At 40.4% G+C, this 12,625-nt stretch overlaps 1 protein-coding gene across 1 annotated transcript in view; it reads left to right on the top strand.

Annotated features, from left to right (window-relative positions):
- LOC134618535 (metabotropic glutamate receptor 7-like) overlaps positions 1 to 12,625 on the top strand; it is a 72,246-nt gene that overhangs the window by 49,064 nt on the left and 10,557 nt on the right. The window contains exon 8 of the mRNA XM_063463977.1: positions 4,634 to 5,569. Coding sequence (XP_063320047.1) covers positions 4,634 to 5,569 — 936 coding nt within the window. The remainder of the gene's footprint in view (positions 1 to 4,633; positions 5,570 to 12,625) is intronic.

Here is a 12,625-nt window from a genome sequence, read left to right as displayed (position 1 = left end):
CTCAAGGTGTGCATTTTTTTGCATCTCAACTATGGAAACAAATCAGGTGCAGACATTTTTACTTCCACTCTGATTGATGTTTTTCAGGTGCAGAAAATGAGCGTGTGCAATTTAACATGCAAAATAAAGTGTTTGCTTTACCCAGCAGACAATATTTCATCATTTTCAGGTCTTATATTTTCCTCCAGCAACAAATAGAGAAATGCACACATACATTTCAATTGATGTGTTGCTCTCCAATGTAAGCCAAATGTTAAACATATTCCAAAGTCCTACATAAAGTTACTTTAGACTTAATAAAGAAATGTTTATAACCATTATTGAAACTTGGTTCTGTTAAAAGTTATCAAATATCCTGAAAGCTGCTTTTTTAATAGGAAAGAAAAAATATGCAGGGAAACCAGACTATTTTAAATCTAGTGCATGAAAAGGGATAAAAGGATTTTAGTTGGTCACATTTAGTATGTTATTAAAAAGATCTGATATGTTTCCACCAGTGAAAGAATGTTTGGGCAAGACTAATACATCAGAAGCAACACGATTTGGGAGTTCAATATTAAAAAAGAAGGAAGGAAATAAAAAGAAAACCAGCTAGCTGAGCTCTCACTGATGTTGCATATCATTATTCTTTCACTGAATCTTCTGGAGGACTGAGGGTGTACAGTGGAAGCTAACTTATGTCAGTCCGTATACTCTGTGTTGTGGCAGCAGAGAGCTACCAAAGATGTCGCCGGAAGGTGACACCTAAAATACACACCTTCCGTGTTCCCACTGCAGCTTGTTAGGTTTCCTGCACTACATGATGAAAGTCTATGATCACATTTTATCAGACGAAATGAAAGTACAAGTTAAACCGTATGACGGCTCTGGGTGCGTTACAGGGAAAGGGAAGGATATTAATCTAAAAATATGTGGATGTGTGAGTTATTTGACATTTTTGGCACATCCAAATGAAAGTTGAACCCATGGAATAGCAACATGGATTTTGCATTTGGAACTTAAATTCACCTACTGTCTAATATAGGTTTTAGCTGCAAAGCTGGAGGCTGCAGCTGCTTTTTTAAGTGCAGGGAGTTGGTTTCATGCCACTGTAATAGATCTCACTGTCACAACACGAGAAATGGGCTCAGGTGATTCATGTGGGCAATAAAGAAACTGATGAGTTCTTATTTTTTCAAGGCAAACATGGCTCGACATTTACCATATGATAGGATGAAACCTGAGCTGAAATTTCTTTGTAACTCAGATTAGGAAAAAAAAAAAAAGCATGACATTTACATACCGATGAGTCAACATTTGCATAATGGTTCTCGGGATGACAAGAATTAAACTAAACCAAATGCATTTGATAGAACAGGTGGAACAACGTCTGCTGCTGGAGATTTCTCCTTCGTTCTGTTTTAGTGTGATTACAAACCAAATGCTGTTACAATACAATTATATCCCAATGCAGAAAAAAAGAAAAGAAGGTGTTACTGCGTTCTGTAAGCGCCGTCTAATTTAAAGGTTTCCCTGGAATGAGCACCCTGATACACTCTGCGATGATCAATAAAGAAATTCAATGCGATGCTGTTCCAGCTCGCAGAAACTCAAATTAACTGTAAAATTAACAAATAAAACAAAACCCAAATAGCAGCCTCCATAGCAAGTCCAAGGTGTCAAAAATCTTGTTTCTGGTCTCCATGGCAACAGAGCTGTTGGTCTCATTACTGTTTCCACACTGTGTGTAATCGGGAGGTTTTCCAGAGAGCACCATTCATTGTCCAAATAACAAGTGGCACCTTCATGCCCTCAGATAAATGGCAGATGATAATCTACCCAGACAGCACAGAAACAACACATTCGTCATACAGGTGCACACATCGCAAACACACTGCAGCTGTGTGAGAGTGCGTGTTTGTGTGCGAGTGGGGTGCATATCTGCATGTGCAATTAATGGCAGTTGCCACATGTGGAGGAGGTGATGCTATCACCTGAGGTGATGCCAGACTCATGTCATATGAGATGGTATTTGCACCTGGTGCAATTTTTTAAAAACAATCCATGTTAATCTTAAAGAGTCTGACTGTAAAGCCATAAGTGTTTGAAGTTTGTAACAAGTGTTTTTTGTTTTGTTTATATGTTAAAGCCCATTTGAGTCTACAGAAAGACTGCAACAAATAGTGTATTTTCAAAAATGTCAAAATATTTCCTTAGAAATGTTTGAGCTGCAGGAAGCAAGGACAAAAAAAAAGATTTCACTAACTGTCTCATTATATCTTGTTTCTCTAAACCTTACAAAAAAAGAAAAGTAATGATACATTTGATAAATTGATGTTTGCAGATGATGAAGGATTTCTTGTGTTTTCCTTAAGTCTGGCAGTCACATAAGTATTAGATGTGATGTCTCTGGTTTAAGTTAAGATAACAGGCTGCAGGCTCAATCTTCATATTTAATGAGCAGGTGAGCCAAAAATAAATAAGTAAATAAGAAAAAAAAACAGATCATATTTTCCTAAATGTTGCTGGTCTTTGATGCTGCCTTGTAGAGATTTTCTGTAAAAACGAACATTCAGTCCGACTGACTAAAACGCACTGTGCGTATCGCTGAAGTCTAATAAATGGCACATCAGTGATAATCACCCTCATTGTAATGCAGATATTATTATCTTATTAAGTCAAGCATCAAACACATTCTTGTTGATCAAATGGTTTAAAAAAACAAACCACAAAAAAAGGAAAATATGTTGAGAGAATTAATTTGACAGGGAGGTGTCGCGAAATTATGGGAAATGACAACGGCAGCATTTAACTATGACTGTCTCAATAGCGCTCACAAGTTGAGCATTTAACCAAACATAGTACTAACTTCTTCTACAGTGAAGAAAACCATTTTAACACCTATACACACCATCAATGCCACAACACCAGCAAAGTCAATGCCCAAAAAAAAAAGTAAATCTAGTAAATCTTTCATTGTTTGCTCGCTCTGCACTGGCATCAGTGCTCACGATCTTTCTCGGTAAAAGCTGTTTGGTGGCCAAGCTGACAGCCATTGAGTGTGAGATGTGTGCAGTTCTCCACACTCAAATTTTGACAGTTATGATTGCACGAGCCAGGAAAATCTGATGCACTGCATTTAGCCTTACTTCTCAGTGCGAAAGCACTTAAGCAGTCAAAATTGTGACTCTGGAAGTAATCGCATGATTTCTGGCACAGTTATGGCCAACCCTGAAGGCCTGTAATGGGCCAGGAGAAAAAAGTCTGTAATGTATGTGCATCTCCCTTAAACAACCAATTGTCTTATTTGCCATCATCTGCACCGGATAAGCGAAACAGTGGGAACACGTCGGCTAAACTACACATGCATATTGGTGTGCGTCTTTATGAGTACACTTGAGACAAACAAAATGAGGACACGCAACAACAAGGAAGTCAGAAACTCAACAGGGAGTCTTTAAGTCATGAATACACTTAACATCAAAGCATTCTACATAAATAATCACTAAATTCAATCCCTCTTCATTTTCATGTACAGTCTTACAACATGTGATTGTGATTGTTATGTTGCTCTATACACCTCGACTCAAAGCACGTTTTAGATTGAAGCAGTTAAAGAATTAAAAAGCTTAAAACTTGCGCCGTAGAATACGAATGCCTTTTGCTTTTGTTGGACTCGGTTTAGTTCTGTGATACTGCTGATGACTGATATTGCCGCGAAACCGTGTTGGTGTATCTTTTATCTTCTGCTTCTTTTAAAGTCATGGATCAGTACACTTTCATAATAAATAAAAAGATCAGCTCAGAGTACTTTGAAAGTTTTTTTTTTTAACTCCCTAGCAAAATATGTAAGAGTCTTAAAAATTCTATTTCTTCTTGGATTTTTTTTTTTAAAGGGCTGGCTTGTACATCGAAGCTATAGTTTGAGCTTGAATCATGAAACACCTTTGGGCCTCTTTGGTTTAGACCTTCAGATAGTGTGTCTGTATACTGCACTTTTCAATCATAACTAGAAATGGCTGTGCAAAGTCTAACCGAAGCATTTTGCAATCCCAAATCCCATTCTCCTTCCTTCTCATCACGTATTTCATACCTCACTGGCTCCTGTATTAAAACATAATGTCTTTTGCATTTCACATCACTTTATTTTTATTTCACTGAACAAAGGTAGGCTCTGTTGCCATGGTGATTTCAATTACTTTCAAGTATTAGAAAAGGCAATCCCTCCAAGAAATTGGCAGGAAAGATGTTGTGCTGTATTAGGTTAATCGTTTTTTTTCTACACATTTTTCCCCCCCTACCGTTTAGACTGCATTGAACTTTGTTTTTGCGATGCAACTTCATAAGCTTGAGAATATAGTAACAAGTGAGAAGTTAATATGATGCGATAAGACACCTTATTAACTGTCTCAATACATCAAGGGGGCTTTTAGTTCAGGGGATTACTTGAACAAAAGCTTTCAAACACTGTGGCCGTGTTTATTATGAGTATCCACCCTTGTAGCAGTGTATATGTATGGCAGAAAATAAGGAAAATCATAATTTAATGTTATGTTGCCTCAAAATACAGCTGCTTACCAATACCCACATGGTATCACTTGCTTATCTCACTGTTGCTAACCCCTTATCCTGTGGTGTCTCACATTTTTCCCAGCTGGAGGAGCTTCAGTGGCCAGATGGGGAGCAGGAGGTGCCTATCTCTGTGTGCAGTCTGCCCTGCAAAACTGGAGAGAGGAAGAAGAAAGTAAAGGGCATGCCGTGCTGTTGGCACTGTGAGCTCTGCGATGGCTACCAGTACCAGTACGATGAAACTTCCTGCAGACTGTGTGCCTACGACATGAGGCCGGACTCCAACAGAACAAGCTGCCAACCTATCCCCATTGTCAAGCTGGAGTGGCATTCCCCTTGGGCAATTATCCCCGTCTTCCTGGCCATGCTTGGCATCATCGCCACCATCTTTGTCATGGCAACTTTCATCCGCTACAATGACACGCCTATCGTGCGGGCATCAGGCAGAGAACTGAGCTACGTCTTGCTAACTGGCATCTTCCTGTGTTACATCATTACGTTCCTCATGATTGCCAAGCCTGACGTAGCCGTGTGTGCCTTCAGGAGGATCTTTCTGGGCCTGGGCATGTGCATCAGCTACGCCGCACTGCTTACTAAGACCAACCGTATTTATCGGATCTTCGAGCAGGGGAAGCAGACAGTGACAGCACCTCGCTTCATCAGCCCCACCTCCCAGATTGCTATCACTTCCAGTCTAATCTGCGTGCAGCTGCTGGGGGTGCTGGTGTGGTTTGCTGTTGACCCTCCAAACACTATCATCGACTACGATGAACAGAAAACCATAAACCCCAGGCTGGCCCGCGGAGTGCTCAAGTGTGACATCACAGACCTACAGATAATCTGCTCACTGGGTTACAGCATCCTGCTGATGGTGACCTGCACTATCTACGCTATCAAGACGAGGGATGTACCAGAAGACTTCAATGAAGCCAAACCCATTGGTTTTACTATGTACACAACTTGCATCGTCTGGCTGGCCTTCATCCCGATTTTCTTTGGCACAGCACAGTCAGCGGAGAAGGTGAGTCATTTCTCTCTCTCTCTTTGTCACCAGACTTCTCTTTTGTCTGTCTCTTTCTCCCTCCTCACACATTTCACTTTCATTTCTTTGGCCCCACTATCCCCAGTAGTGGAGTTAGGTTAATTGGTGAATCTAAATTGCCCATAGATGTGAATGCGAGTGAAAATGGTTATCTGTCTCTCTGTGTTAGCCCTGGCGACCTGTCCAGGATGTACCTTGCCTGTCGCCGTATGATAGCTGGGATAGGCTCCAGCCCCCCTGCGTCCCTGATAATGATAAGCAGAAGAGGATGGATGGATGGTTGGATTTCTTTGGCCCTGTTTTTATCTTGTTCAAACATATTCATGTATGTACATATTCGTGCAAACACAAACACAAACATACATTTAGTGACTACGTGATTTATGGATTTCTTTTCTTTTTGAGTTCATATTTACATAGCTCAGACATTCAGGGAATAGACATGTAAAGACAAAGGAAGGGCTGATGGTAAGCACCAGAATCCTTGAATGCCTGAGAGGGATACACAAGGGGATGCTGGCAGCTCCAGATGCTATTATCTTAGCTCTCACGCCTGGGGCCCAACATATACTATTATGCTTTATTTTGGAGAGGGAGACAAGCAGTTTGGGCAGGTGGAAAGGTGGAAGACGAGAACGATGAGGACCAAGAGGAGAAGGAATACAGAGAGAAATGAGGGGGTAAATAGAAGTTTGATTCAACACATTCCATCTCTTGACAGCTGCACTCTACTCAACAAAGCAGTTGACATTGTGTGCTACTGGAGTTGATTGAGAATATGACACTCTGACCTTCTCTGCTAGTCATTGCTTATCTGGCCAGCGCTGCGCAGAATACAAATACATTCATCCGCTGGACGCGCGTGCTTCTCAGCAGGCGCGTGAGTACGAGCCGAAGCCAAGGAGAAGTTTTCCACTGACAGAATATCGATGCTGACAGGAAAGTGTTGCTCCTAACCTTTTGAGAGGCACGCCGTTCAATATCCTTCCTGCTAAGCTACCACATGAGATGGATCAGAAGCTGATTTTCCTCATCTCAATTTGCTGCTGATTTCATAGATGAATTACACCCTCAGCAGCGATTAGGAGTTCATTATGTTACTTGCGGCGACTAGCGAAGCAGTAATGTGTTTATCTTTCCCCCTTATGCAGTTAACTCTTTCTTCGCACTGGATCATTGCCTCGCACACACCTCCGGTTCACACTGCAGCAGCTTGGCGTAATGGCCTTTGAGGGTGCATTTCTGCTTACTCCCCAGCCACTGCTAGTGAGAAGTGTCCGAGCATGTCTTGATAAAATCCCTTGCAAAAGCTGCAGTGAAGTCAAGTTGAAGGGATGCTAACTTTTCTGTCTTTTCAGCCGACTTATGCTTAAGTTTTCAGGCCGCTTTCCTCACATCTGTTTCTGCTTAAACTGTACGTACTGGCTCAAAGGATGCCTATATGATTACCTCCCTGTAAGTAATGTCAAAATACAGAAATAGTGTAATTAGGGGATTGGATTAGATCGGTGCCATGTGTGTAATTGCTTGTGTTTAGATATGCGTGGAAATATACAATTGGAGGCTAAATGAGTCTCAGCGTGACGCATTTGAGCGCATCCTCACTTTCTAATACCTTGCCCTGTTGTCTTTTCATGTGCAGATGTGGCCACGCAACCAGTCATATATGACTAATCTCTCTTTCAAATATCAAATGCTTTCTAATAATACCAGGCTGACATGACACCAGCTGATAATCCCTTTGACTCTTTGACCTAAAGTTGTTTTGCAGCAGGAGTGGAATTTCTTAAAGCCCACACCATTTAGATACCCTCATTTCCCACACCTGTGACACCCCCTCCCCGTGTTTGCCCATTCAGGCATCGTAGAGAAAAGCCACGCAAAAACACTAAAGATCACTGAGCATCTACTGTGCACCTGCATGTGCTCAGCCGGATACTCACCGCTCTCAAGTTAATGACTGTGAGAGTCACCTGCATCCAGATCAAATCAGCATGAAATCTCTCCAGTTTATTATTTCAAAAAAGTGTATTGCAAATAAGGGTTTAAATATGTAAACGATGCATTATCTATTTACATATCTGTTAATCTGTAGATATTACCATTACAGCTACATGAATATTGGATAAATCCCACTTATTCTTGTGACATTTTGTTGACATATTAGAGTCAAAGGTTTTTACTGAGGGGAAAATTAAGTTCACTTTTTATCACGGCATAAATTAGAAAATACTTTCACAGCTAACTGATTTTTTTTAGCTACACACAGATCGTATTGGGTTGGACTTCCTTTTGCCTTAAGAACTGCCATAATTCTTTGTGACATAAATTCAATAAGGTGCTGGAAACATTCCCCAGAGAATTTGGTCCATATTGACATGACAGTGTCAGCTGCACATCCATGATGCGTTTCCTCTTCCAAGGTGCTCTATTGGATTGAGATCTGGTAACTGTGGAGGTTATTTGAGCACAGTTAACTTGTTGTCATATTCAGTAAACTTGTTTGAGATTATTTGAGCTTTGTGACATGGGTCAGATGGGCACACTGTGGTCATAAAAACTTGGACGGGGTCAGCAACAATACTCAGGTAGGCCGTGGTGTTTAAACAATGCCCAGTCGGGACTAAGAACCCCGAAGTGTGCCAAGAAAACCTATCCAAACACCACTTGAAACCTGAACTGTTGATGGAAGGCAGGAAGCATCCATGCTTTCATGTTAAAGCAACATTTTTCCAATCTTCTCTTGTCCAGTTTTGGTGAGCTTGTGAAAATTGTAGCCTCACTTTACCTGTATTTAACTGACAGGAGCAGCACTCATGTGGTCGTCTGCTGCTGTAGCCCATCTGCTTCAAGGTTTGATATGTTGTGCATTCAGAGATGCCCTTCTGCATACTCTGGTTGCAGTGAATGGTTATTTGAGTTATGGTCTCTCTCTCTTCCTATCCATTTAAAGCAGTCCGACCGGTCTCCTCTGAGCTCTGGCACCAACAAAGCATTTTCTCCCTGAGAACTAACGCTCACTGGATATTTTCTTCTTTTCAGACCATTCCCTGTACACCCTAGAGATGGTTGTGTGGGAAAATCACAGTAAATCAGCAGTTTCTGAAATACTCAGACCAGCCTGCCTGGGACCAACAACCTTCCCACATTCAAAGTCACTTAAATCGATTTCTTCCCCCATTCTGGTGTTCTTCAGCAGGTTGTCTTTACTGTGTCTAAATGTCTAAATGCATTTGGTTGTTGTTGTGCAATTGTCTGATTAGATGTTTGCATCATCAAGCTGTTGAACACGTCTAACTAATATAGTGGCTGGTGATTTTATATGTTGTGAAAAGCTATACATTTTTATTTGAAACTGTTATATAGGTATAAACGGTTCAGGTAATAGATATGATAGGACGGATTCTTAAATGGCGCTTTTCTACTCTGCCGGAGTGCCCAAAGCACTTTATACAACATGCCTCATTCACCCATTCACACAAGCACTATTTTATATGCTTAAGTGCTTCTATCTACCATTCAAACACATTCATACTCCAGTGAATGCATCGGAGAGCAACTTATGATCTTGGGGTTATGATCTTGCCCAAGGATATTTGGCATGCAGACTGGAGGAGCCAAGGATCGAACCAGCAACCTTCAAATAAGTAGATGACCTGCTTTACTTCCTGAGCTACAGCCACCAAAAACCCCCAAAAAAACACTTTTTGCCTGAAGTGCCTCACCGTAAGTGTTTGCTCTGAGCAAAGGACTGATAAATAGATTTAATGTATTCTGCCAATAAACACGAGGGCTGGTGTTTAAACATAGAACATTTCTTGCAGTTCAGAAGAGTAGGACGATGATATAATGAAACATTTATCCCGAGGCACTGAAACACTCTAATAAAACACCTACAAGACTCAGTCACGCTTAAAAGTGAACTCCATGTACTGGAAGCTTATATGCCTCAGTACATGTGTGGAAACCTCTTAGGCTCTTGTAAGATGTCCCCTGTAATACATAAACTTCTTGGGGACGGTTCGTCCTGACAAGCATCATTAACAATGACTAACTATGCTGCGGAAAACTTTTTCACTTCAGCTTTCAGCAGGTAAAATTGCATCTTCTAAAACTCCTGTCTCTCTGCAAACAGCGGCGTTTGACAGGAGTTGGATGTGACACTTAGTGCGGAGATGTGGAGTCTTTTGAAAATAATATGTGAAATTCCCCTGCCTATCACTTGTTTTATGCATGAAACCTTGAGTAGATTGCACCAGAGGCAGACTGCAGGCGAAAAGCTAAATGTGGTCAAGTATAATGGAAAGAAAGAAAGGTTGTAGTTGTGATTTTAACTTTAGTCCATTATTTTTTATCAGGGAGAAGGGAGTGTGACATCAGTTTCACACTCTGTGCACAGTTAAGATGTGGAGTATTGCCATTACATATTGAAATGGGAAGACACAGAGGTGTGACCGAAGATGAAAGAATCTGCGAATATTACGAGCTAAATGAGACGGAGAGCGGAATTCACTTCATTTTATCTTGTCCTTCATATCATGATTTATGACGACCGTTGTATAAAAAAAAGTTAATCTTTCTGTTTTAGATGTGAGGCGGAATGAGAATGGAGCTTTAATTAAACGCCTTCTTCATAATGTTTTTGCATTTTCGTAATGCATTTCTAAAGCATGAGAACGCAGGGCAAAAGTGGCATATGGCTATATCAGAGACTGCGTTATATGGGTTACAGACTGCTAGATATGAACTTGGTCACATTTAAAACATTTGGCACTAATGGATGCAGAAGTAGTGTTTGATTTGTCTGGATTTATTTATGCCTTGGGTTTTAATGGGCTGTGCTCATGTGTCTTTATATTTCCATAGTGAAATATCTCCTTGGGCATTATATTTGAGGAGCCTTATGCATACGTTTGTCTGAGCACTTATGTCGAAGTCTGGATGATCCGGATGTTAGGTGACATTTGGCTTGTTGTGTCTGATAATCCCATGAAAGATGGGTCATATAAATGTCCAAACACAGAAATTAAAAATTCATATATTTATTCATTCATGCAACACTGGGAGCTGCAAAGCAGAAGCTGCTCATAGCTTTCCTGACTGTTGTGATACAAAGATAGAATCACAAATGGAGAAAATAATGTAGGTTTTATGTATATCACCTTTTACACTTTTAAGGCAGGGCCACTGATTGATTGAAATCTTTGCAAGTCTTTGCTTGAAAAAACACGCATGCAAATTCCAATTGAATATAATCTAGAAGAACAGTCTGCCACTACTGCCTTGACATCATCTATATTGTAGGTGGGGAATAATTTATTTTGGTAATGTCAACCAGTCTCAGAGAAGTATCCAAACAATATGAACACATCGTTCATTATTTGTAGTTCCGCTATCATTTGGAATAAAACGTTATATTAGATTTTACCTGTTGTAATTCAGTTGAGATACTGTTCATGACAGATGCCATCCAGCCAGAGGCACTTGACTGCACTGCATTGTCACTGAGGAACCGTGTAATGCGCATTATCTCAGAGTATGTGATTAAAGTTTGATTGAATGTTGTCGAAACTGTTGTTGCTGACAGAATCATCGCTCTCAATGTCGAATTTTCTTCATTGTGAGGGAGCATCAGGCCGCGAGGAGCTGTGGAGGATCCTCAGCTTCTCCACAGGCAGTGTGTGTTCTCCTCTAGTATCTTTTAATAGGCTTGTGATCATCAAAGTTTACCAAAACCTGTCTCTCTCACAGATTATCTCTGCCTTTGGAACTCCTCTAAATATTGGCCAAGGTTGAAATGATTTCCCAAATTAAAAAGTTTAAAAGGGACCTAATACTCTCATTTCCAGCATCATGCTTTTTATTCTTAGACTGCACTAGGGTAGCTTTGCATAATTCACAGTAAAAAGTTTCTTATTGATTTTATCCCGTGCCATTGTGCAGCCTCTTTAAAGCCTCTTTTTGAAACAAGGCATTTTAGCTGTCCTCCATTTAGTGCCACCCTCCCCTTAAGCCATCTTTATTCCAATTGGTTGCCCCAGACAAACAGAAGGTTGGGTGGAATAGCAGTGGCTGAGGTGACCATATTAAGGATAGCTGCCGCTACTCAAACAAAAGTAAATTATTACACATTACTAGTACATGCCTATGCTGCAATATTGCTATGCCTTTGCTTGCAAAGCAATAGACTTACTTATACTTACTTACCCGCATGGAGAAAATTGAGGGAAATAAAGTGGGTCACTTTAGCCAGTTGCTCTGTGGTTGCTAGGCATGTAGAATTCATCATTTGTGGATATAAATAAGATGTTATTGTCACGAAATTAAAATGATAGGATGCTTTCATAAGGTTTTGTAGGTGTACAAAGACTTTATCTTCATTGCTAGACGGTTGCCAGGCAACATGATGGCATTTTAATATATTGTACATATTTCAGCTTTTAGGGGTATAAATTCGATATTACTGTCATGAAAGAAAAATGATGCAATGTTTTCATACGGTTTTATAGGTGCATAAATGATATAAACTGGTGATGTTAGCCTATTGTGTGGTGGTTGCTAGGAAACGTGATGATCTTTAATCTCTGACATGGATAAGAACCTTCAAGACCTACCTGCGTGGCAAGTTTGGTCACTCAAACTCCTGATCATGTAGGAGGAATTTGCAAACTAACAAACAACTAGAGAGACTTAAATTTTGGGTACTGCATTACATTAATTACTTAATTACTACCTGGAGAAAGTAAGGCACTACACTACTTGTTAGATTAATTTGTCGTTACTTTGTAACATGGCCTGACATGAATTGTCACATAATAATCAGTAACAATATAAACTTTAGGCTACAGGTCCATACACTGACACAAATCCCTGTCCTAATCACAACACAGAAGAGCAGTCCAAATGTAAATAACTACAGGTAGAAATGGAGGCTACAATGCTTCAAGCCTGTCAGCTCATCACTTTTTGGTTCCATGCTGAAGCTCGTCTCTTGCTGCTGGGCTGGGGTAGGCGTTCACTCAGCTTTAGCACCAC

The sequence above is a fragment of the Pelmatolapia mariae genome, linkage group LG20 (assembly GCF_036321145.2).
Source record: "Pelmatolapia mariae isolate MD_Pm_ZW linkage group LG20, Pm_UMD_F_2, whole genome shotgun sequence".
Taxonomy (NCBI): Eukaryota; Metazoa; Chordata; class Actinopteri; order Cichliformes; family Cichlidae; genus Pelmatolapia; species Pelmatolapia mariae.
Note: the sequence above shows the minus strand (reverse complement) of the source record. Positions and strands in the feature narration are given on the sequence as shown.